Consider the following 27,569-nt stretch of genomic DNA (forward strand, 5'->3'; position numbering starts at 1 on the left):
AAAATGAGTCATTGCAGAACATCTTCGTCCCACCCCCTAACCATTACGATAAAAAGAGTTACAATAAAATACATTAAACACTCTAGTAGGATTAAGGGTTTTAGGTGAACAAATAAGAAAAACTAACACAATGAGGTCCATCCAAGTACCCTTTGGATACCATCCAGTTGTCACTCAAACTGTCACTTACCCCTTTAAGGGCCCATCCAGCGATGATCCTCATCACCCTACCTGTAATGCTTGCCTCATGCTTTTTGTTTGTTAGGCCACACCCACATCCCTTTATAGCCTTTGAACCCAGCAAACCCGTCCTCTTCCTTCAGACTGTGGCTATAATTGCTAAGCTGATTCAGTTGCTCATTGCCCAATGTCCATACATGTTATTACATCGGATTAGCACTCTTCCTGGTTTTTGTATTGATTCCTGTGTATGACCCGGCCTGTTCTGGTTCCTGGTTTCGGCCTGTTCTGTCCTACATGTCCTAATGCTTTTGGATTTGTGGCCTCTTTCCACAGGGTCTTCGATGTTCCGGCCCACTCCACCTCTGCTTGCAAACAGTTACTGTCCGTCCAACAGGGTACAAGACCAGTTGCCAGTTATGCCATAGAATTCCGTACCGTGATGGTGAAGGTGGGATGCAATAACAAGGCTCTTATAGCTGCCTTCTTCCTTGGCCTCTCTGATTCCATAAAGCTGTGGTAGCATCTAGGGAGCTACCAACAGACTTGGAGGAGTTAGTATCATTTCTCCTGTTGATTGACACCAGACTTTGGGAAAGGCCTTAATTTAGGTAGCGCCTGCAGAGGCTTTCACTCCTATTGGCTCCATCTTTTTCACACCTTCCCGTTCCCCCCTCTGCCTCCTGTGGGTGTGATAAGGTTGAGCCTATGCAGCTTGGGGCTACCCGGGGCCTGTGCCTATATTGTGGACTGAGTGGCCATTTGTTGTACTCCTGCCCTATTTGTCCAGGAAACACCTGTACCTAGGGTCCTGTCGGGGACAAACCCTAGGTGGACTTTCTCTGTCCCCGATTATCCAAAATGGTAAACCACTTATAAATATTATTTTGCATTGGCGTCATCTTTGGTGGTTGCCCAAGTGCTCATTGATTCAGGGGCTGCTGACACATTCATTGACTCCTCATTTGCCTCAAAGAATTACATACCAACCGGTCATGTGATACCCCATTTTATTTCCAAGCCATCAACGGTAGACCCTTACTACCTGCACTGATTACGCAGGAGATGGTTCTGCGTTCCTTTGTTATAGAACTCTTTATCATGAGTAGATTCAATTTTAACTGATCTCCTCTCCCCAATTTTTGGTACTTCTGGGCTATCCCTGGCTCCAGAAACACAAAAACTCTGTGCTTCATTATAACTAGAAAATTGAGAAGACAGAAAATGAGCAAGAAAATATGAATAAGTAAACTGGCAGCTTTTTCTGTCTCTTAAAGTCTATAATAAGATTCTCAAAGCGTTATTTATTTATTTAAATTGTGTGTGTTTTTCTAGAAGTTTTTTTACAAATAATTTTTCTGCAAGGAGATGATATATGAATATTATGACACTAATAGCCAGTGCCGGGCCGAAGAAGAAGTTGGCACTGGAACTTTAAGGCTAGCAACCGCTAATTGATGTACATGTGGTTACAAACTGCATATGGATGGACCCATGCTATGCTACGGCAGCTCATATCCAGCTCAGGGCCACACTCTAAACAACCAGGTCTGCCATGCGAGTGGCAGACCAAAGATGAGTATGCTGTTACACAGTTAGTATTCTCATTATTGTAGATGGGAATTACATAGTTTATTCTTTAATCCATTTACTATGGATTTCTCTGTGGTTAGTTAGCTGCCATCTTCTGGCCCTTTTTGGTAATGCACTTATCACACATTTCCTTTGCATGTAAACCCCACCCCTGCTCTCTAGTGAGGCACTTCCTGTATCATGGCTGCTTGTATCTGCCACATGTAACAGGGACACATGTATTCTGCAAGCTAAGCTAGGAAAGCATCATCTTTTGACCGCATAATACTGAAATCCATTCATTCTGCTGTACTCAGTTGTTTGTTGTACAGAATAAACCAGCTCTTGGATGAAAACCGGTATTGGTGAGTTCAGCTATCTGACAAGGATTGTCCGCAGTGGTTATATCTGCTTATTCAGGCCAAGCATAGAGGTCTTACAGGGGATAGATCGCTATCACAACAATCGGAGTCAGAATAATGAGTAACCTTTTCATTTACAATTGTGACTGTATGTTTGCCTGGTTTTCCAGATGAGCAGCCTGGGCCTGCTTAAAGATGAAGTATTTTGGGTCCCTGCAGTGGAGCATCTGTAACTTAGGACGTCGGGTTTTGAAGGTACAGGCGCATGATCTGGGCAAAAAGACACTAAACACAACTAGCACGGCAACTCATACAATATTTGGGAGTTGCTACACTAACTAGTATGCACTTGACTCATGTGAGTCACAATCAAACTCATGTAAGTTATCAAACTCATGAATTATAACTCTCTACCTTGTGGTGTAATGAAGTAAAAAAACATGTTAACGCGTGTCCTTGTCACATCTGGTGCACATATGATTACCAGATTCATCATCAAGGTAAATTTTTGTGTTTTCTGATGCCTCGATCGATTTAGGGTCATTCTACTAAATGCTCCAGGCAAGGGCTGTCAGGTAATTCTGTGTCCTACACAACTTGTAGTCCACATTCACGCACATTCTCTCACACTCTCACTCTCTCACACTCATATTCTCGTTCAATCTCTCTTGCTCGCTCATGCATGAATGTTTCCCTACCGACCACTTCCACCTCTGCCGACTAATTCTGCATCTTCTTCAATCAAGGTATAGATACCAGATTAAGGATTAAAGATATACTAGAGAAGAGAGAACGAGAGAAGATGAAGATGCAGAAGAAGATGTGGAAGATGATGCAGAAGAGGTCGTGGAAGCAGAGGTGGTCGACAGAAGCGGAAGTGGCCGGCCGAGAAGTTAGGGGAAAATTTAGAGAGCGTGAAAGAGAGTGAACGAGAATGAGAGTGTGAGCACCGGGACAACAAATTTTGTTCCCAAATTAAAAATTCCCCTGAGTTTTGTTGTCCAAAAATGAATGGGCCAAAAAGAAACCGAAACTATTTGAATATTTTTTTGGCCCATTTGCAAATGTCTACTCTGTACTCTCATTTCCATGATTGATAATGATGCTGTTTGTATCCATAGAAGGAACCAAAGAAAACAAAGTTTGCATTGTTACTCCACTTGATATTCTGATGACTTATATGCACATATGTCTAGGATGTATGTTTTCTTTACTGGTCTACCAGGAAAATATAATGAACTACCATTGGCAAGTTGATAATTATGTGTACCATAAAAACAGCCTCAAAATTTATGAATTTTGAAGATAATGCGTAAACACATATTGAAACTGTATTTCAGTCAATAGCTAACTCTCATTTTATTGCTTATATTGGTAATTATACCTTTGATATCTTTATTCCTCAAGCTGTATATGATAGGGTTAACAAATGGGGTCACCACGGTGTAAAAAAGAGATAAGACTTTGTTTGTGGCCAGTGATGATCTTTCATGTGGTAACAAATAAATGCCAATTATTGTCCCAAAATATATGGAAACCACAGAGAGATGGGAGCTACAGGTGGAGAACGTCTTCTGCCTTCCTGTAATAGATGGGATCTTTAGGATTGTGAAGACAATGGAGACATACGATGTTATGATGACTACTACAGGAAAACCAAGCACAAAAACTGACATAAAGAATACTTCTGTTTGTACTATGGATGTATCTGCGCATGAAAGGTCTAAAATTGGGGTATAATCACAAAAGAAATGGTTAATAATGTGTGGTCCACAGAACTGTAGGCTACAAATGGTTAAAGTTATTATCAGAATGAGTATAAAACTAAGCAACCAAGACAGAACAACCAACTTCACACAAAGCGCAAAGTCCATGATAGACGTGTATCTCAGTGGACTACAGATGGCCAAGTACCGGTCATAGGACATCATTGTTAGAAGTAGACACTCTGCCATTACTGAACCAGCAAAGAAGCAAAATTGAACAATGCAGGCGATAAAAGTCATTGAGATAACTTCATTCAGTATAATGCGGAGCATGTTGGGGACAATGGTTGTGATCAACAAGATGTCTAAAAAAGACAGCTGTGTTAAGAAGATGTACATGGGACGGTGAAGCTTCCTGCATGTTGACACCAAGGTGATGATGAAGACGTTCCCGGATACGGCCAAACAATAAACTAGAAAGATTCCAATGAAAAATAAATACTTCAAGCTGTGAAGGTTCTCAAATCCCAGCAGTAAGATCTTGGTGATCATTGTAGAGTTTCCTTCCGTCATCTTCTGGTTATAGAAGAAACATGGGAGAAAGTATTATGCAACTGTGTATATTTAACCCATTGAAGGCTCTCTAAATTGGACAATTATTATCTATTTTTTTCTTTCAACTAGACAGGTTGGTTTAGTTTCTTTCTCAAGAAAGCAATGTAACAGCACATCTCCCAAACCCCAAGCATAATGTAATAGTTGGGACATCTGAGAATCTCTCCAAAACAGAGGTCCATGCTTTAACATATGAGTGCATCCAATAAAGAAGGACATTATACTAGACGTGGTGCATTTGGATTCAAACACATTTTGCCAATTTCCTTAATTTGTACAAATGTCCAAAAATGAAAACAAAGCAAAGAGCTCTTCATTTCCGTTTGGCCTTTTCCCTCACACAGCCCCACTTGCTCTCTCTCATGCTCTCTCTCAATGTCTCCCTACCTTCTCTGTCGACAGCTTCTGTTTCCCTCTCTCTTTTTCTGTAGCTCAGCTTCTTCTCTTTTCTTCTTTTTTCTTTGTCCACTTCTTCCTGAGATCAGAGAATAATAATAATAATAATAATAATAATAATAATAATACATCGTAAATCAATATTATTTTATTAAATAGAACAGCAACATGTGCAGCTGTACTGGCATCATGACTTTATTTTTCCTATTAGTTGATTGAAACATAAAACTGCAATCATTTATTATTAATTACATTTTTAGCATCTATTATTACAATAATGATGTATTTTATTTATTGTCATTTTGTTGTTTTTCTATTGATTACTAATTTACCTAAAGACACACTTCTGCACAATAGTGGACTGCTTTATTACTTATTAATTATGTATGCAATTATTATTTTTATTATTCCTTTTATTATTATTTATTTATTTAGCTATTTATTCTTGTTTTCCCTCAAAGAAATACAAAGCACATATTGCTTATTGTATTTTTACAGTAATTATTGATTATTTTAAATATTATATTTTTTTTTTACTATTTATTATTATTTTGTCTAAAAAAAACATTTTTGCACATCAATGGACTCACTTATTACTTATAAAATTATATTATATTTTCTATTAATACTTATTAAGCATTAATTATTATCAGCAGACTCAATTGTTATTATTTTTGTATTTGTTTTATCTACTTTACAGTCTTCATTTATTATTATTTTACCTAAAGACACACTTCTGCACAGTAGTGGACTGTTTCATTATTTATATTATTTATATTTATTATTATTATTAATCAATGTATTCTTTATTTACTCTAAAACATACTTCTGCATATTAGTGGACTCACATATTGCTTAATGTATTTCATAATCTATTACGATAATAATTTATTATTTTAAATATTATATATACATTTACTATTTATTGTTATGTTGCCTAAATTAACATTTTACACAGCAATAAACTCACATATTATTTATTATATTTTATGTTCTATTAATATAATTTTTATCATTATTTTACTTGTTTTATTTTATTATTTATTTATTTATTTATTTTTTTGTTTATGTTGTTTTATTATTTAGTATTATTTTACCTAAAGACACATTACTAAACTTTAGATTCAATTCGCAATAAAAAAAAAGTTGAAAAAAATACATACAATTTCTCTACAGGATGATATATACTATTAACCACAATAGTTGCAAGGCAGACAAAAAATGTTTTAATGAAATTTGGTGAAGAAAATAGATTTCTCACGTCCATCTCTGATGCTTCTTCTCTCATGTTCTTGCTCTTGCATTAATTTATCTAGAAGTAAAATAAAAGGAAGGTCTACATACAGAAGGAATGCTCAGGATGCTCAAGAGCTTCTGAGGTGTCTTCTCTCCATAACTGGTTGTAATGTCCAGCTGTGTGGTTGGATCTTCCCACTCTTGATACCTCTGGATCTTCACTCTGACTCCTTCTTCTTATGGCATAAACACTGGTGGAAAACTATTTTAAATAAGATTATAAGTCAGAAAGATAGATAATTCCCATGCACCAAAAGTTCTAGTTGAACTCTAAGCATAAAGTTCACCTAAGGCTGTAAAAAGCCTGCACTACTTTAATGAATCCATTTAATGTGGCTTTGGGGATTTGAGGAGTTCTTTATGAAGTTGATAATTACTAGTTCAAGATATAAAGTTTTTTGCGTATTGGGAACTTTGTCGAGTTTAGTTGTCAGTCCCACGGAGAAATAAAGTTGTGTGAATAGATTTTCTGATATTTTATAAACTTTGATTTCTGACAAATTGTAACAATACCAAGTTCCACGAATGGTAGATGAGAAGGATATAAATAGTTATTTATACACAATGTGATCAGTTATAGAAAATACATTTCAAAATGAAATTAAGAAATATATTTTTTCCAGTTGATGTTCAAGAAACAAAATACTGTATATACAAAAATGCTATCAATGGCTTATAGGCAGTTGTAGAGTTAATCGGCCCCTGATATTTTTGTAATGTTTTAGGGGTATTTTTCTTGTTATAAAGAAGCAAAAATACCCAAGGAAATATTTTTTTCTGACATTTAGATGTTTTTTTTTTTTTTTTAACAGAAAACACAACTCGCGAGAAACATAAAAATGCAATTTTCAAATTAAATGAACAAATTCCTCCATGTTTAGTTCACGACACATTCAAGAGACATTGCAGTAATGCCAAAAAATACTGGCTCCAAATTATTTAAACCATAATAAAGAAGATATTTGAAGAAGATAATCCTAAAGTCTCAATAGCTTCTGTGATTTATTATATTTTTTCTATGGCAGCCCAATTATATATATATATAGGAACCCTGGCAGCTGCCGGCAGGAGACAGGTCCAGCTCCGGTGTCCGGACTCGTTCCTCTTCACGCCACCTAGTGGCGGCGGCGGAAATTGCTTCGCCTTATACAGGGCAGTTACGAATATGCCACACGCAAGATGGCCACAGAGGAAGTGACGTAACGGGACTTTGAATATTTGGCGGGAAAACTCTAATTAGTGCCAAAACTCCTGTGCCTATTTAAGAGACTCTGAAACATACAGTCATTGCCTTCTGATTGTCATGCCTATCTTGGTAGTGCCTATTCCTCAGTACGCGTTCTGTTTGCTCTCCTGTTGCTTACCTGGCTTGTTCCTGTTTACTCCGTCTTCTGGTATCCTGACCTCGGCTTATCCCACGACGTTCCTGTTCTCCAGCATCCTGACCTTGGCCTGCATTTCTACATTCCTGATCTCTGGCTCCCTGACCTCGGCTTACTGACTATCCCTTACCAGTCCTACCTGGCTTTGGTGTCTCCTTCCTACGCTATGTCGTGACAGAATTATGGTTATCCTTAAACTATCTATCTAGAAGCCCAAGACCTGTTGATGTATCAGCCATCCTGGCTGGTTGCATGCTGGTTTCGTGTACCTTCACTTTTTGCTCCCGCATCAAGAGTGGTGATGTGTCAATGCCCTTTCAATATTTGAAGACTTACTTACTTATATTTGAATATTTGAAGACTTACATGTGGTTTTCCTATGTACTGAGAGATGGCTAATCTCACAGCATCTTCTTCTGAAAAGACCCTCCATTAACACAACGAAAACCATTGGGGCTTCTCTTATGCTCAGCTATCAACCTCTTGGTAGTCACCTACCCCTTGATCCATCTTTTGTTGCAATTTTTGAAAGAAATTTTAACACACAAAAAAAAATTGTATAGACTGCTTGAAAAAAAAAATACATTGTTTGACTATAGTATAAACATTATATTAAGATGCAATGGGCTGAGCAAATTTAGAACAAAAATCTGGAGCATTTTGCTTCGTGGGGGGTCTGGCCTCGTTTTCGGGGCTTCATATTAATCGCCAAATTTACTGAAATTCTGTAAATTTGCAATTTGTGTGAATCCAAATGCGCAAGTCTATTGTCTATTTAATATATAATATATCAGGGTTTTTTAAAAATCAAAACATCATTATTTGAACTAACATCTTGCATTTTGGCTATTATGGTATGAAAATATTACATTTTGTGGATTTGTTTTGTCCGTAAGGCTTCATATCTTCATATGACTACGGATTTTGTTAAAAATGTCCTGGCCTCCTGGGGGGGAAATTTGTGCAGACCTCTGGTACTCAAAGGGTTAAAAGAAATATCTTTACCTCTCATCTCAATGAGTTCACGACTGGGGGGGGAGCGGGAGCACTCACGTTGTTTTTCACGTGATTAAAGTGCTATGAATGGCATCACTAATGCTAGTGTTCCCCGGCTGCTGACCGCCATATTACATGTCTGTACACCACATGGCACAATATATCAATCACACTAACATAAAATGAGGTTTAACATATAAGTCATATTTATTTAGACATATTCCGTTAAAAATTCCAAATCCTTGGATCAATCTATTACCAGCCAGTCTAAAAAAATGTATTAATAATGGGGGAAAAAAAATGAGAATCAGTATTAAATACTTGGCAAAAAAACAAAAACAAATAAAGGAGGCTTGAATTATCCCAGAGTTAAAAATATATATGAAGCACGCACTTTATTGCATTTATAATGAATATTAATCAACCCTGGCTCAAAATAGAAAGATCTATGTTCAACACTAATTTATCAACATGGATAAAATTAGAAACAAAAAATAAAGAAATACAAAATAATGGAACCAGAGAGATTTTTCGAGCATGGAAAAAGATCAGGAAAAAAACTTGCCTTAACCAATAAGGTCTTAGATAATGCAGAACTGGATGTCGTAGAATCAATTATTCCAGATATAAATTTAAGGATATGGAAAATGGTGGGGATTACGATAATAAGAGATATCACTCTTCAAGATGAAATCAAATCATTTGAGCAGTTGTCCTATGAATATAACCTACCGAGCTCAGAAATATTTCATTATTTAAGAATAAAATCTTTTTTAATACAAGCAAGATATAAAGGTGACAAGGAACTCCATTATAAACGTCAAAATGTATTTAATAAGAAAGATATAAAAAAAAGCAATGTCTAAATCATATGAAATAATTAACAAAATGGAAGAGATCCCTCCAACTGTAATTATAACTAAATGGGCTCGAGACATAAAGAGACAAATTACAGAAAAAGAATGGTACAAAGTGATAAATATGACATATAATTCAATACACTCTATAACAATTAGAGAAAATGATTTCAATCAATGGTATCTAGTAGACTTGTGCATTCGTCTTCGGGCAAACATGAAAACGAACACGAAGAGTCTGTTTTTTTGTTCGTTCCGAAGAAACGTAGAAGAGAAGACAGTGCCAGTAAAACGTAGGCGAAGACGAAGACTCACACACGAAGAATATTCGTGATCGTCTTTGTCTACTAATCTCCCCCGTCCCTTCCCCATCTAACCTACCTTATCTTCACGGCATCGCAGGAGTTGACTGAAGCGGAAATCCTCAGGTTCGTCGTCAGGGGTTACAGGGCAGTGCGAGTGAGCCTATTGGTCACCTGCAGGGTCTTCCTCTGGCATCAACCAATTGGTTGATGCCAGAGGAAGACCCTGCAGGTGACCAATAGGCTCACTCGCACGGCCTTTTTAACTCCTGATTTCTGCTCCCATTAAGCCCTGCGATGCTGCGTTGGATAACGGGAGCAGACATCCGTAGGGTAAAGGGCCGTGCAAGCGACCAATAGGCTCACGCACACGGCCCCTTACCACTAGTTGCTATGCAGAAAAAAATAAAAAACCTGGGACCCTGCTGCAACAGTTAAAAGTCTGTGCCAGCGACCAACACAATGCTGCCCTCTATTGGTACGATACATTAAGTAGGATAATACGTTATTATGCTACTCAATGTAAAACCAACAGAGGGCAGCATTCTGTCCGATGATATATTAGCCATATGTGGCAGTGTGCTCATTTTCATTTATTAATTATTTAAATAAAATATATTCCCATGATCCGCTGGTCTCCCCGCCGCACTCGCAGACATTAATTCTGTCGAACTTGCAAACTCTTTTTTTCTATTTATTTTGGGGTTTTTTTGTATTAAACTGTTAGACGAAAGGATCATGGGAATATATTTTATTTGAATAAATGCAAATGAGCACACTGCCACATATGGCTAATATATGTTCGGACAGAATGCTGCCCTCTATTGGTAAGATACATTAAGTAGCATAATAAATAACTGGATTTCAAGCATATGGAACAATGCTACTTAATGTATCTAACCAATTGAAAAATCAGATTTTATATCAATTGCAGATGGAGAGTGGTTTATATTGAATTAATTTACAACAGAAAAGAAAAAAAAACTCATATATGAGGACTGGATTACAAAATTAAAGAATTTATGAAATAAGCATTAATCATCACATATTCCCGGCATTCTCTCTTTTTTCCCCCCTTTTTTTTCTGGGTGACATAAAATAAAAGTATACGCATGAATTGCATTAGGTCAAATCTAATGAAAAATTTTCCAATCAATATAAAAATTCTTAAACCCTAATTTGTAAGCTTTGTTATATGTTTTTGTTTGTACCTTTTATGTATTGGAAATCAATAAAAAAGAATTGAAAGTAAAAAAGTAAAAAACATATAAGTCAAACCCACAAAGATACACTTCAAATGTATAACCATCTCGTTAACTCATTGTTTTAAGCTTGGTTAACTTTTCCACCTTGCATTGCTCAATACCTTTTAACTGAACAGATACCATGGATGAACCATTATACATCTTTTACATATCAGTTTTATTTAACCTTGTTGTCAGGATTCCACCCTGCTAGCCCGGACCATGCATAATTATTTTGCTGTCATGTCCATCTGCTACCACTAGTGGCCACCCTCCTCCCTCTGGAGTGCTCAGAATCAGATGACCAGGTACAGCTGAGCCAGCTGAGAGTGAAGCCCTGACTTTAAAAGACCTGCCCTGCCCTTCAGTCAGGGCCTTTGCATTAAAGTGTTTGGACCGCTCTGCTTTGGCCCTGTACCTGACCCTGTGTTGATCCTGCCGTCTGCCCTGCCAGTGGGCTTCCTGCCGTCTGCCCTGCCAGTGGGCTTCCTGCCTAGAGACTTACTGCCTGTACTTGCTGTTCCTGTCACCTTTGTTAATACAGTACCTTTCAAAGTATTCTGCCTGTGCTGTGTTTCATTGTGCCTGTCCCCAATGCATCCCACTAGCCGTCATGCATTGTGGGGTACAGACAGAACCCCTTGTATCCCCTGCAACTGGGCTCCTACCCGACCTGCTTACCAGGGCCATGACACTTGTATTATTTTAACAGTTTGGGATACCTGTAGAATAATGAGAAGCAGAAGCCTTTATCATTCAGTGTCATTCTAGCTCTTTGGTCTTTTCTGTTCCACTTTGGCCAGAATGTCATTTCCGTCCTCATAATAGCCTCATATGTCCCCTACAAGACGCTTGCAGCATACATGTTACAGTCCTCCCAGAACTGTTCAAAGATATTTGTTTTCTAGTAATTTTTGCAGTCCACCTCCAGACCATCACACTAGAAAAGTGTTGAAAATTTTAAATTTAGTGGATGGAGGAACACTTTTAAAAGGAGTTTAAATATGGTGCCTCAAGTCTTAGCATTGGAGAAGGTAGTCTCCAACTGCCCTGCACAGTATCAGTAGTATGAGGTTGCATCTCATACGGGCTGGGATTTTTTTGTTTTTGTGACATGTATTTTCCTGTTTTGTTTCATTTCAAGACCAGAAAAAAAGTTTCTTCGACAGCGTGCCTCTATCTAGAAAACAGGGAAGGCAAGAAAAAGCGTCGGAGGGTGCTGGGTTGTATGGTCAGAGGTATAAGTAATATGAAGATGGTAGGTGGTTCTCTGGTCGGACCTCACCTAGAGTATTGAGACCCCCATCTCCAGAAGGATATCGATAGAGTGGAGAGAGTTCAGAGGAGACTGAAATGATGAATTATTTACAGAATAAAAATTACCAGGAAAGATAAAGGGATCTCAATATGTCCGGCTTGGCGGAAAGACGAGAGAGGGGAGATGTAATAGAAACATTTAAAGACTTAAAGGGATTTAACAAAGTACGGGAGGAAAAATGTTAGAACAAGAGGTCATAGTCTACAACTAGAAGGTCAGGGGGTTGGATGCAATGTAAGGATCTTCTTCTTTACTGAGAGAGTGGTAGATAAATGGAACAGTCTCCCAGCAGAAATCGGGGAGGCCAATACAATGAGGGGATTTAAACAGGCATGGGATAGGCGAAAAGCTATCCTGACTATAGGACCGGACCATGGACTGATTGGGGTTTGAGTCCTTACATCATAAGCGTCAGAATCCTCAACTCGAGCCAACTCGGTGCTGGCCTACCAAGCATGGCGCTCAAGGTCATCCATATTCTCCTGTCCTATGGCTCCAAATGGTAGTTGTAGTCCCATTAATATTGTTAATTTGAGATGAATGTAATAAATATAATAGAACATTTTAATATAAACCATATTTAATGGGTACCAGATACCCTAATAAAGCACTCGAGAACAGCAGCTTTAAACTGGAAGCTCATCAAACAATGGTCCAAGGTCAAAAGAGCTTAACCACATATCCTAAACTTTTTGAACAATGTGAATAGTTCTTTTCAAACTGATGTTTTCCCAAAAGTATTAAACTCTCCCGAGAATTTGCTGTAACTACGCATGTCTGCGTAACTCTACATAAGCATGCTTGATGTGACTATTGGACTTTATTTTATCAACTTTGGCAAGGATTTATGACTTTCCACGGCAATAAAGGATGATTATGAATGCGATCTCATAAATGTTTCTACGCAAAGACTCAGTTTAGCCAAGTACATTATTTTCTATGATATACTGGAATGTCTGTGATGGATTAAATCAGACAAAGAACCTCGATTTAGGAGACATGGCTTGTCAGCGATATCCCATAACTCGTATCGTAAGTCAATATTTATTCTTTAGATTTTAGGAAACACATAAACGTGTAATATTTTAGGAAACACATTTAAGCTTCTTAATTTTTTTTTCATTTTTCCATTTTTTTTGTGTTTTGGGGGAAAAATACTAATAAAATTAGCAATTTATTGTTTTACAAATTAGCTCACTTATTTATCCTTAGACGTTTATCTAAATACTTATATTTTAAAATGGTTGCTAGTTTCCTTTTTACTTCACAAATTAAAATTTTAATTTACAAATTGTTTATATGAATTTTGTTTTCCCTGGTTGTATTATTTCCTAAAAAACATATTTTTATGTCTTTTTTTTCCCTGCCATAGAGATGTCTTATATACCTGTAACCGCTCTTCACACATCGGTTAGCACATTGAGGATGTTTACAATAAGCTCATTTGGAGAACGTTATATATTTATTGGCTTACCGAATTGCTTTTTGGGACTACTTAGATATCTTCTTCTGGCATATTAAAAAACTGACATTGTTCATAGATTTGTAGTTATATTCAGAGAGCTACTGCAACAATAGAGGTTATGTCAGATTCACAAGCATTGTCCTCAAATCAACCGTATTTGATTTGTTTGTAAAGAATTGAATTTTTTGGTTTTGGGGATTTTTTTTCATCATAATATCCATTATCTCATTGATTTTCAGTGCTGAAGTTCTTTCCTTTCTCCTTATCCATGTCATACAAAGGTTGCTTGCACCAATCAAAAACAGTCAGGAACTTAAAAATAGGAAGGGGATAACACAACAGGAAGGAATAGAGTAGGAAGTCATGATGGCTGATATGGGTTAAGGTGGTTCCTGTTGTATTCACAAAATCCATGTTTTTGTTATCTGTAATCATTACATCTGTTTATTTAGTGTATAAAACTGGAAAATGCATGGTTTTGGAACTCTGAGAGCTCTTCTTTAATATTAAATATGAAGAAATACAATGGGTCCCACCTGTAGACTTTAAAGATCACAAAAATTATTAGATATTTTGGTTAAATTTCTCCTTTACGTTCTATATTTTGATGACCAAAGTCCACCCGATTTGTCTGATAAATATGTTTCTTTTGGCTACTCGGCCCTACTAATATTGTGCAAATATTTATATGTTTTCATCGACTATCCCAATAAATATTTCTGGAAATCTAAAAATTTTATTTTAAAAATGATGGACAACGTTAATATTACCACAGTCTTTCTTCTTGGATTCCAATGCCCGGATACCATCAGAATTATATTATTTTTTGCCCTTCTATTAATTTATGGGCTGACAATCGCTGGAAACCTTCTCATTATTTTATCAACAACATATGTCCGTGGTCTACATTGTCCCATGTATGTCTTCCTTACACAGCTTTCTATTTCGGACTGCCTGCTGACCACAAATATTGTGCCATTTATGCTTCATGCCTTATTACATGGCGGTGGAACTATGCCTTTTACAGCGTGTATGAGTCAATTTAATTTATTTGGTGTCTCGGAAGCCTCAGCATGTCTTCTACTGACGGCGATGGCTTATGATCGGTATGTGGCAATTTGTAAACCTCTCCATTACAACTTAATAATGGACTTTACCCTGTGCTTCAAACTAATTATGGTGTCTTGGATGTTGAGTTTTTCATTAATGCTCATCGAAACAATCAATATACACAAACTCAACTTTTGTGGACCTCATGTCATTGACCATTTCTTCTGTGATTTTTATCCACTCCTAGAGCTTTCTTGTTCTGATGTGTCCAGGGTAAGGTTGGAGGTTGCATTACTCTGTATCCCCGTGATCATTTGCCCTTTCATCATAATTATAATATCGTACATCTACATCGCCTTCACCATCCTGAAGATCCAATCAATTTCAGATCGTCAGAAAGCCTTTTCCACCTGCAGTTCCCACCTAATCGTGGTGTCCTTATTTTATGGTACTTTAATTGGTATTTATGCCCTTCCAATAAGAAATCAAGCCCTGCTCCCTGGCAAACTCCTGTCTCTGCTGTACATAGTAGTGACTCCATTTCTAAATCCTATTGTATACAGCCTAAGGAACAGAGAGATGAAGGATTCTTTCACGATTTTAATAGTTTATGTTCAGAACACCCTCCATATTGAAGACATAGTGTCATTTTTTATACGTTGATTGATGACCGTGCATGGAATGCGAGATTTAATTACAATTCATAGTACAAAAATATATTTTATTTTCACAATTTTATTCAATAAAAGAAAAAAAGCATATTTTTTCTGTGTTGTAAAAAAAACCTTACTTGCATAATAAAGCATATAACTAAATATTTTTAAAAATAAAACTCTGTAGCTCATGGGAAACATGGTGATCACAGTCAATGGAGGATGCAATGTATCGCCTATGTAGGCAATCTTCGGCTCTCCAGATGTTGTGAACTTCATTTCCCTTGATGCTTTGCCAGCATTATGACTGTAAGAACATTATGGGAGATGTAGTCCACAACATCAGGAAAGCCGAAGATTGCCTACCCCTGGCCTATGCCTTTAGATCAGCTGGTGAATGGGGGTATGTAACCATACATAATGTGGAGAGAAATAGTTTTACCATACAGTGATGTGCTATGTTTCTCTCTTTTTTCCTCCTCACGCTCACGTCATGACCTTTGAGTAATTCTGATAAGAGGAGATGCTTCTTCTCTGTTTTGTCATATATATTTCATGTGTCCAACAGAAAAAAGGTTAGAATTGTGAGAACTTGTGAGCTCACCATAGTTTCTCTTAATAAAATGCTCCTCCAGAGAAATTTTCCTGGAAACCTCCTAGCTGAGACTCGCAAATAACAACACAAGTGTAACGGGGACTTGGTTCTTCCAAGCCCTCAAGCTCAATGCCTTGAGCCACCTGGTGTTCATTCATCATGGTTTCACCCTCTTCAGGTGGCACCACCATTTTTCAAAGAGCCACACAGCAAATGGTGGAACTTCTGCAAAGGCTGGGTTGAGACTTCCCAGCAAAGCCTACCTCCAAGCCTACAACCTGGAACGTGTATTATAAAGAGGAGCTTCATAAAGTCAGAATGCCAGGGAAAGGTGGTATCCAACACAATAGTAGAACAGCTATCCCTACATGTGATGGGGACTTCTTAAATCTATTTATCTAAAATATTAAAAGTTTTGAAGGGTTCGGTCACTTGCTATCATATATCAGGCTTTTTTGGACAACTGATAGTGTCAACAGTTGTGAATGCTGTCACCGGTATGGACACTTTAGGACATATGTTTGCTTAAAACCATTAATGGCTCACACCACTTGACAAAGAGGCGTCAGGATTTTTAATCCAAACATATAATGTTAATGTCCAACTTGGAAATTCACTAAATGTATACACTTACTAAAGAAAAAAACCTGTGGGGAAGTTGATGTGAGTTAATAAAGGGTTAAAAAGCAAGCACTTTGCAGATTTATGAACATGTGAGTTAGAAGTGTCTATGATGGAGTAGGGGTTGTTAAATGTGCCTGGGGTATAGTGCTCAAATATATCACCCTTATCCCCTGGGTAGGCCCCAGTACTGCCCATAGGTAAATTTTAAGCACCCTACAATTAGTGGGGGAAGAGAAGGTATAATCACCCCCCATACCTTGGTTAATAGGGAGACTTGTTTATTTGATATTATTTTTTAAAAAATTGCATTGTGGTTGGACACTTTTGCAGATTTCAGACGAACATTTCAGACACCTGCATGTCCTCTCCTGAAACTTACTAAATTTAAATGATTGAAAATGCAAGTTATTTTGAGAATGTTACCAGGTAAGCAGAATTCAAACCTCTAACATGTTCAAGGTGCTGATGTGTTTTAAGCTGGTTGTGTCTCATCCTCTCCTGCTGATGGACCTGGCTGATCCGAGGTGAAGTAACCCACACCTGTCCACCAAGATATAGTTATGACATATCTGTACCAACGGCACCAGTCTAACATGCCCGTGAATGCAAATCTTAGAGACTTAGTAACTTTGCAATCTGTCAATGCAGGCACAGAAAAACTTCCCAAGAGAGTCTTTTATTTTTATATAGAAAAAAACCAACCAAAAAATAAATGACACAAGTGCTTTTAAACATTACTTCCATTAAACAAGACTTCTGAATTTAAGGCAAGGCAGTGGGATGAATACAATTTGAGTCTTTACAAAAGGAAAAACAGGCAGACTAAATGGCATGTATGGGTCTGATTCTTCAAAAGAGTATTTTTTTATAAATTGAAATGTATTGATTGTTTTCTGAGAATATGAAGGGGAAAGGGATACAGAAATAAAGAAAAGGGACACAGAAACCGGTACGGATAGGCATCATACAGGTGGTATAACTAGTGGCAGCATAGACTTTATGCAAACAGCCAGGATATAAAATCAGCTCATAATCATACCTGGGAACTCTCCGGGTTTGACCTGGAGATCTCCTGGGTGAAGCACCGCTTCTCCGACTCTCTTGGTCAAGACCCCAATCATCCGGGTCACGGGAGCGGCGTCTTGACACTCCCCGGCCATTTTGCCTTTAAATGGTGGTGTTTCCCATCAGTGGGACCGCCCACCTATATCACGGGACCGCCCACATACGTCACGGGATCACCCGCTGAAGTCGGAGGTCAGAAGTTCACAGGTATGCTTATAATGCAAGATGATCATAAATGCAAACACTGAGTAAAACAATTCCAGAGTATGCGTGGCATGAGTGCTGAGCCTTGGCCCGATTGAAATCAACTTGGACTGTTAGTGTGGGGGGATTTCTACAACTTGTTTTGAACCCCTGACATCTGGCGGTGGTCCATGATGAACATGCCGGATAGAGTAGAGGTTCTTTCTAATAATTCAAAGCTAAGGGAGAAACTGGCCAATATGGTCAAAGCAGGCATTGCACATAGTCACACGGGACATAATAAAACAGTAACCAGTAGTGCGGGGTGGCCATTAATGTAAACACTAGGTAGAGCATTGCAGGAGCGTGAGCAGCATATGTAATCGGACCTGAAGCTGATCCCTTCCAATAGAGTAGGTTCATGCATTTCACGGTGTTAAGGAGGTGCATGGTAAGGTAGTGTTTATATGTTGACAACCCCAATTGGGTATGGTGGAGAAGCATCACACCCAGAGTGAAGGGGGGGCGGGACCTTGATGACCTGGATAATTACCTCACGGACTTGCATCCAATATGGCTTCACAAGTTTGCATTTGTCATTTTGGGACCAGCTGCTGTTGGGGATCACCTCTTCCCGAGAGATGATATATGAGACCCTGACCGGAAAAGTAGATGGAAGAAGTCCAAAGATCCCCTTCCAGACATACCGGAAAATCTAGGTTCTGTAAGAGGCAGTACCAGTGAGGGGTAGGATAAAAAGATGTCCTCTGATGTTCCCAAATGCAAATCGTTGCACAAATAAATGGACTTAGGGAACTACAACCCTTAGAGTGTGAGGCCAGATCCACAAGTATTTTCCCAGAGGGATCGGAAGCTATGTTTCTCATTTCTCCATTTTTCATTTCTCATTTGATTTGTTTTATAGCAACGATTGCATTTGTGCAATAATAACATTTCCACATATTTAGACATAAATAAAGTACCTGGTTGTCAGGGTCCTGGGACCGAGCGAAGGTGGTCCGAACACCAGGTCCCGCGTGGTGTCCTCCGTTGCCTCCAATGCTCACATGCCTTCTGCTTGACGCGTCTTCATTAACTTTATGTGTTCCCCGACACTGTTGGCGGGGAACGCGCTCGCATAGCGTCACACCAATGGGCGTGGTGTCTACTAGCAGGCAATTCAAAAACTGAGTACTGAGACTCAGTCAGTGCTCTCTTATTGTGCGAGTAGACGTGTTTTCCTTGCTAATCCCTGTTAACCCTTCGTGTACCAGACCCGGTTATCCTGATTACGTTTACCCTTCATGTACCAGACCTGGCTATCCTGATTACGTTAACCTCTCGTGTACCAGACCCGGGTATCCTGATTACATTAACCTCTCGTGTACCAAGCCCGGCTATCCTGATTACATTAACCTCTCTTGTACCAGACCTGGCTATCCTGATTACGTTAACCTCTCGTGTATCAGACTTGGCTATCCTGATTACGTTAACCTCTCGTGTACCAGACTTGGATATTCTGATTACATTAACCTCTCGTGTACTAGACCCGGCTATCCTGATTACGTTAACCTCTCGTGTACCAGACCCGAGTATCCTGATTACATTAACCTCTCGCGTACCAAGCCCAGCTATCCTGATTACGTTAACCTCTCGTGTACCAGACCTGGCTATCCTGATTACGTTAACCTCTCGTGTATCAGACTTCACTATCCTGATTACGTTAACCTCTCGTGTATCAGACTTCACTATCCTGATCACGTTAACCTCTCGTGTACCAGTATAGATAATACATAAGATTAGTTCTATACACCTTGGTGAAGAGAATCTATAATTATAAATATTTTTTATCGAATAAGAAAATAATAACAAATAACCTCCTACCCCACTTATTAACTGCAGCACTATTAAAAAATAGTGAAAGGGCATAGGTCTATGGACTTATTATTGGCAAAACACAAGTGGGGAACGATTAAATGGAACCAAATACCGAAAACAGTATCTCTACATTTAAAATATGGGACACTACCCATTTAGTTATTAAATGTATCCCTTTTTGAGATGGCAATTGTTTATTTTTTCATAAAGACAAGTTTTCCTATGGATGACTTTATGTCACGATTCCTAAGGGTATATATAATGGGATTAAACAAAGGTGTCACCACTGTGTTTAGTAAAGATAAAACCTTATTGAAATTAAATGAGTACCCCCTGGATGGTGCCAAATAAAGGGTAATCAATGTCCCATAATAGGTTCCTACAACAGTAAGATGAGAGCTGCAGGTAGAGAAAGCTTTCTGTCTCCCGGTGCTAGAGGAGATCTGTAGAACAGAAGCTGAAATGCAAATGTAAGTTACCATAATAAATACAAGTTGTAAGATCCCTACTACTATGGACACTATGGATACTGCAATTTCTACAGCTGACGTATCTGAACACGAAAGGGCAAGGAGTGGAGGAAGATCACAGAAGAAATGGTCAATGACATTAGGTCCACAAAACTGAAGCTGAAGTATGAGAGAATGAGTTACCATGGACTGAAGAAAACCCACCAGCCAAGACCATACAACCAGATAATGAGAAACTCTATAATTCATAACAGCAGAATAATGTAACGGTTTACAGATGGCCAAGTATCGATCGTAGGACATCACGGATAACAGGCAGCACTCAATTATGGCAGAAGCACCAAAGAAATACAATTGGGTGAGACATCCACTGAAAGACAGAGGGCTTCCACCAAGCAGTATGACTTGTAGAGTATTAGGGACAATGTTTGTACTGATTAATATATCACAAATTGAGAGGTGGCTAAGAAATCTGTACATGGGTAAGCACAACTGACGGCTGGTTGGTACTACAGCGATGATAAGAAGATTTCCAACGATGGTCGCAAAATATGTGATTGTAAGAAGCATGAAGATGGGAATCCGAAGAACGTGGAGATCTTGAAATCCAAGCAGTATGAATTGAGAGAAGTTTGTGTGGTTGATCTTTGAAAAATTCTGCACATGCTGTGAGGTGAGGTTTGATGTTTCTTCGTCCATTATAACAAGAAAATAACAATTTGCACATGCGGAAATCTGTGGGAAACATTTTTCAGGTATTAAATCTTGAAATAAATTGTATTAGGAAGTAACTGCAAAATTATTACATCAGACTTCCGTTTTTTTTTTCTTTTATTCTATATAAATTATATTTATTCCTTCCAGTACCTTGAGCGAGAACTCAAAATATACATCTTTAATGTAGAAGTGTGTTTTCTAAACTATTGCAAGTTTTTAATTCAACTCTAAATTCCGGGAACCAGGCTTTTTGCAAAGGTGGGTCCAAACTTGGACCTCTTTACTCTCTTGTGCCTAGAGGGATACCAACTGTACCCCACCGATGTACCTCAGTGAAGGCCAAAACATATGCCTGGAGTTGTTTGAGATGCTTCCAAGCAGGGACACACAGTAGGCCAGGCTATAAAGCAGCTGCCTGTTCTTGGTGAGCATCTCATATTCTTTTGGTATGATAAATGTAAAATAATGCCATTGGGAATTAAAACTTCAAAGGCAAAATATAGGTACAAAAGAAGAGATGGTCTTGAACATCTCCTGCTAGACCTCGAGTACAGGTTTATGTTCCGGAGATACCAGAAGGGCATTGACATGTTGGAGAGAGTTCAGATGACACTGACTCAAATGGTAAATAGTTTGCAGGATAAAAATTATCAGGAGAGACTAAGGAATCTCAATGTGTCCGGCTTGGAGGAGAGAAGAGAGAGATGGCATAGAAACAATTAAATAAATAAAGGGACTTAACAAATTACAGGAGAAACGTTTTTTTAAGTCATAATCTAAAACTTAACTGTAAAATTAATTTACCAAGAGGGCGGTTGATAAGGAGAACAGCCTCCTATCAGGAGTGGTAGAGACTAATATAGTTTGGAAATGTAAACGTGCACGGGATATGCATAAAGCTATCCTGAATCTAAGACAAAGAACTAATTAAGGCTTGAGTCTTTCCATCAATAAAAAATAAGAAGACTAGATGGGCCGTATGGGTCCTATCTGACGTCAAATTATATGCTTCCATGTTTCTAGACTAACATAGACTTTCAGCAGCTTCTGTGGTTCTATGTTTTCGTCTATCATCTTCAAATCCATCTTCTCTTGAACCAATATGGCTAATGACTATCTGCATTGCTCCACTCAGTAGTGTATTCTTGCCTAGGTAGAAGAGGTCACAAGTCCAGGGTGGTGGAAGCCCCTATGCCAGTGCCCAATGGGCCAGTTAAAAAATAAATCTCTGATCTCCCCTACCCTTGCTGGTGCTTGGATGTGGCCATGAATAGGGCAGCTGAAGAAGCTCCTTGCGTATTCTAAAGTTAAACTCGCTGACATTCACCTATTCAGAGAAGCTTACCACCTATGATTTTAATTCCCATTACCTGTATTCTGATAGAAACCATCTGAAGTTCTCCACGCAACTGACTTTTCTACATGACCTTTGCTACAATCAAATCATCCTCTCCCAAGCGCTCCCTTACCTTCTGTCTTCTTCCTGCTCAACCACCTATGATGCCATAGACTTCTCCTCCTGTACCAGTTTGTCTTAATATATGTCCATGCTTATTCCCACTCATTGTAAGAGCGCTACAGAGTCAGCCGAAGTGCTATAAAGAATATGTGATATAAATATGATGTCATTTGTCCAGTTTCCTGTGCCATTAACACATTTAGAAACATATGTTATACCTAATAAATAGATAATAACGCTGAGAAACCTCAAATAATTCTCCTCTCCCATCATAACAATTAAAAGAAAGAAAAGAATTTCCCCCATACATACCTGGATTTGTGAGATTTTATCATTCATGTTTTGGTCACTTTTTCCACGCTGTTTGCTTGTTACATTAAAGTAAATCTCCTCCAATCTGCATGCTTTCTGTGCCCCGAACGGCTCGATTCTTCTTTTTTATACCAAATTATTTGACATACGGCGTACCTGGGGCATTGCTTTACCACTGGAATTAATTGGCCACGAGAGACTGCTTGTCGTCAATTAAGACAATAAATGAATACTTATTTTGGCAACACAGCTGTGGCAAGCATCAGCGTGTCTGCAACTGACCGGGATCAAAAGAAATATAAATACACCGATTAATTAACCCTTTCCCACGCGCCACAGGGCATTTAAATAATTTGTAACAACCTCACCCCAGTGATATATTTACCTTTGGGGCCATCTAGGCCCTACCTAGAGCAGCGTCCCTTGCTGCTTTCTCCTCCATGGTCGGCATCCAGGGGCAATAATAGCACTGCACTCCGTTAAGAAATTTAGCTCCAGGATATGACGTCATATCTCGGCACGCTGTATCTTAACGGCACACGGCATCTATGGAGCCAGCACAGCCTCCGTTCCCCAAACAGGCCAGTTGGGAAGATCAAAGCTCTCCCTTATAACAGGGCACTGGGGGCTCGACCAGCTGAAAGGAAAATCTGTCCCCCTCACCCTGATTTTGTATCGGGGTCTACCACCCCCCCATTGGACCTGCTGCCCAAATACATCACTGGGCAGCAATGGAGTAATATTTCAATATTTTTTTTCTTTTCTGCTTTCTGACTTAAGGTTTCTTTTTCCTTTACAAAATTTTGCAAATTGCAGGCGAGGGCAAGATATGTGTCAACCTGCAAGTAGCACAATTTAAAGTTGCATAAACGCACCTGCAACTACAAATAACTGATACACAGTATTAGTGAATATATATATACGAGCTATATTACAATTGTTTGCACAAAGGGGACATACAATCCCAGTCTGCTCAGTCAAGTTAACCCTTACTCAACTGACATTCAAATTGTTACTGAACAGACCCAATTGACAAGACAAATCGACCACTGATTTCAGCTAAACTGTATCCGTCTCCCTTTTTCTGAATGAAAGCACACGCACCTTCAAGTACCAAAAAGATTATGGTGAACTGTATTAACCCCTTAATGACAAAGCCCGTACATGTACGGGCTCAAAATGCATTGTTTTCAATGGGTTTAGGGACCGCCCATTGTCCTTAAGGGGTTAAACTAGCATGATGTTAAGATATGTATTTATATAGCAATCCTTCCCGATCAGACATGAACATTGGAGGATCTGGCTATAATGAGTGGATAGAGAGCCTGCTACTAGCTTAATACATACGTATTCCCCTCAACTGGTCACTTATCAAAGCCTGTTTCGACACTGGTGACCAAGGGTGATTGACATATCTAGAAATTACATTTTATGTAAACTGACTAAACTGTTCTTTTTATTTTTATGAGATGATAGATATCCATATCTGGGAACTTCTAGGCTCTGGCTACCAAGAGCCCTCCCTCTAAAAGGGAGTGGCTATGCAGTGGGTGGGGTTAGCTGCATGAGGGGCATTAGACCCATATATGGGCATGGAGAGCCAGACATGTGGGCAGGGCTAACCCCAACACCATTCACTTGTATCAGAGTGGAAGGGAAATAGGGAGAGGAGTGACTTCCTAGATATGTACATATCCATTAAAATGGACCTATACACAAAAATGATGCTTCCACGTCACTCATCTGGATCTACTCCATTTTGCGGGCGTTGAGAGTTCAGCCACGTCTAGTGCAGGGGGGTCATATGACATGGCGTTAAAGTACCCTGCTGAGTGTTCAACTTCGACAACAGGCCAGCTCAATGTTAAACCAGAATATAGAGAGACCCTGTGACAATTGCTCTCCTTGTCCTTGGGCCAACTTGTCCCTGGCAAAGAAGGACAACAAAACTTTATGTAATTGTTGGGAATATATTACATAACATGGGCTCAACAGCAGAGATTCTATCTGATTGTAGTAAATAGAAAACTAACAAAATTCTGTTTGTAAAAATAGCCCTATAAGGATAATTTAAAAAAAAAGTGGGGCATAAGTGAATTTTGTAACTATGTGTGTTTTGTTGTTTATTGTTATCATTCACCATTTCTCTTTCTAAAGGAGGATCTTTAGTTTTACAAAAAATATTTTTAGACTGGACCTCATGAGGACGAATAGACCCTCTGACACCTATCAGCCTTCAAGAATCAGCATGCGTAACCTATTCATTAGCAATGAATATTGACGTCATTGCAAGAGGGATGGGGCAGCTTTTAGGTAAAAAATATCAGATTTCTGCATTTTAAAGCTGATCATGTTCTTATATTTTCAGTAAATAATGATGAAGTCCAATGGAAAGTTACTTAAGCTTCTGGGACCTCAGAGGTCTCTTCTTCTCCTTTTTCTTCTTGTTCTCCGAGGTCCCAAAAGCTTACATAACCACTTATTTTGCTATGTTGACCCAATAAATGGAATCAACCTCAATAGAAATCTTGACAGCACAGAGTTAAACTGCAAATACCACACAATGATTCAAAAATATTTTTTATATACATTTTATTCACATTGCCCTCCCTTCATTAATATGTATTGCTTAATTATTATTTATAGTATAATCTTTATTAATTCTACTGCATTTTATGTTTGTGTCCTAGGTAAAGAAATAATTGCCATTGTAAAGTGCCAATGTAGTTCTCATGTAGAGGTACAATAAAATATATATAAAAGCGAAGAAGTGGGGGTAAAAACCAAACAGAAAAACTCCAGAGAAGCCACAGTCAGTCAATGGATCCAAAGTCTTCTTCTGGGGCCACAACCCTTTCCCTCCCTGGCAAGAAGGCTTACAGTAAGTTCCCCAAAAAATGGAACCACCAATGACTTCAAGGAGACCTGTCCCTCAAAAAAAGCTAAATCTCAGAGGACCTGGCTCCACTGTGGCATTTCCAGTCCAGTCATCTAAAAAATGTCCCTCACATTTACATGATTGGTTTACTAGACAAACGACTGCTGCAGTTGAGTTGGTGGTCCACTTGTGTTTGCACTGGAAATACCACGTTAGTTGTACAGAATGTACAGCTTGCAACCACACCTCACTGATGAGACCTATGAAGACCAAAACATTAAGGTCAAGAGTGTACCTGTGAAAGTGAAGAAAAAGTGATCCTTTGACCTTGAAGTCCAGGCACCTTGAAGGAACCTTGAAGGAAGTGGAGCTGTCTCATCCTGGCTAGTTGATCCCTGAATAAAGACTTAAAGCCCACAGTGGCACAACTTGCCATCTTTGGTAATCATTCAATTCATTATTATACTTTTATCACCAAAATCAGTCCAATATCTTTCAAACATTGTTAAATAATGTCAAAGCCCTGCATCTCAGGTTGTATTTTACTCGTCCAGCTGATATCATTTTTGTTTTCCCTGCCAACCATCTTTGCTCTTCAGGCTAGCTATGTCTTAAATGTGTCAAGTTAAAACGTAAGCAATTTAAGAGCACCTGATGATTTAAACCTCTTATCCCTTGAGTTTTACAGAGGAGATCCCCATTAAAAATTTTATTATAGCTTTTCTGATATCCTTGTTTCTTAAGCTGTATATTATGGGATTGAACAGAGGGGTCAACACAGTGTTCAGAAGGGACAATGCTTTGTTGAGTTCTAAGGAATATCCTCTTGATGGAGCCATATAAAGAGTAATTAGAGTTCCATAATATATTGACACAACAGCAAGGTGGGAGCTGCAAGTGGAGAAGGTTTTCTGTCTCCCGGTGCTGGTTGAGATCCGAAAGATAGAACTGAAAATACAGATGTAAGTTGCAACGACAATGACTAGCTGCGAGATTACAATTAAAATTACGTTTATAGATACCTGGATTTCTACAAGTGATGTATCCGAGCATGAAAGTTCAAGGAGAGGAGCAAGGTCACAGAAGAAATGATCTATGATATTTGGCCCACAGAACTCCAACTCAAACACAAGAACCTCTGTAATAAATGATAACGCAAAACCAGCCGTCCAACACCAAATCGCCAGATAATAAGGGAGCTTGACATTCATAATGGACGGATAGCGCAATGGGTTGCAAATGGCCAGATATCGGTCGTAGGACATCACGGTCAGCAAGCAGCATTCGATAAGTGCAGAGGCACCAAAGAAATACAGCTGGATGAGGCATCCAAGGGCAGATATGGGACACCTACCTGTTAATATCACTTGTAGGGTATTGGGGCCAACATTAGAACTAATTAAGATATCACAAAGAGACAGGTGGCTGAGAAAGAAATACATGGGACATTTCAGCTGTTGATTGACTGATACGAGCATGATGATCAGAAGATTTCCGGTGACCGTTACGGAATAAAGGAAAATGAGAAGCAGAAAAAGTGGGATATGGAAACTATGAAGATTTTGGAATCCCATCAGAAGAAATTCAGTGACCGTGGTGTGGTTGTCCTTCATCATGAACTACAATGAAAACACAAAACATTATCTTCATATCTTTTGTGGTTATAGTTCCATCGTTTATCTTTAATCCCACCCCCCCCCACTATTTAAATGTATTAATTTGTGGATTTAACAAATAATTGCACAAACTAGCCCACTTTATGAGTGAATTATAAAATCCGTTGACATATTAAGCATTTATCGATCTATGATTACAGAAAAGAAAACATAAAGCATCTACTATCAAGGTGTATAAATTATTATTTCATTTTGTTTTTGAAAAACATTTGTTTCATTTTTATATTGTGCTATATTCTGTAGTCTGAAATAACAAATAGTTCACAAAATAAGGACTAAGATAACAATGGACTTATGTAGGTACTTACCAATTTATGA

General features: G+C 38.5%; 4 protein-coding genes across 4 annotated transcripts; 1 reads left to right on the forward strand and 3 right to left on the reverse strand.

The window, feature by feature from the left end:
• Positions 1–3,454: 3,454 nt before the first annotated feature.
• On the reverse strand, positions 3,455–4,393 carry LOC128491632 (olfactory receptor 11L1-like). The gene has a single exon (XM_053463950.1). It carries the CDS (start codon positions 4,391–4,393, stop codon positions 3,455–3,457), a length of 939 nt encoding a protein of 312 aa, XP_053319925.1.
• A 10,048-nt stretch (positions 4,394–14,441) lies between these two features.
• Positions 14,442–15,404, forward strand: LOC128491633 (olfactory receptor 1500-like). The gene has a single exon (XM_053463951.1). The coding sequence runs from the start codon at positions 14,442–14,444 to the stop codon at positions 15,402–15,404; it is 963 nt and encodes a 320-aa protein (XP_053319926.1).
• Positions 15,405–19,933: 4,529 nt separating this feature from the next.
• On the reverse strand, positions 19,934–20,908 carry LOC128491634 (olfactory receptor 6F1-like). Its single transcript, XM_053463952.1, has one exon. The coding sequence runs from the start codon at positions 20,906–20,908 to the stop codon at positions 19,934–19,936; it is 975 nt and encodes a 324-aa protein (XP_053319927.1).
• A 5,335-nt stretch (positions 20,909–26,243) lies between these two features.
• LOC128491636 (olfactory receptor 5AS1-like) lies at positions 26,244–27,191 on the reverse strand. The gene has a single exon (XM_053463953.1). The coding sequence runs from the start codon at positions 27,189–27,191 to the stop codon at positions 26,244–26,246; it is 948 nt and encodes a 315-aa protein (XP_053319928.1).
• Positions 27,192–27,569: the final 378 nt, after the last annotated feature.

This window comes from Spea bombifrons, chromosome 4 (genome assembly GCF_027358695.1).
Source record: "Spea bombifrons isolate aSpeBom1 chromosome 4, aSpeBom1.2.pri, whole genome shotgun sequence".
In the NCBI taxonomy this organism is placed as follows: Eukaryota; Metazoa; Chordata; class Amphibia; order Anura; family Pelobatidae; genus Spea; species Spea bombifrons.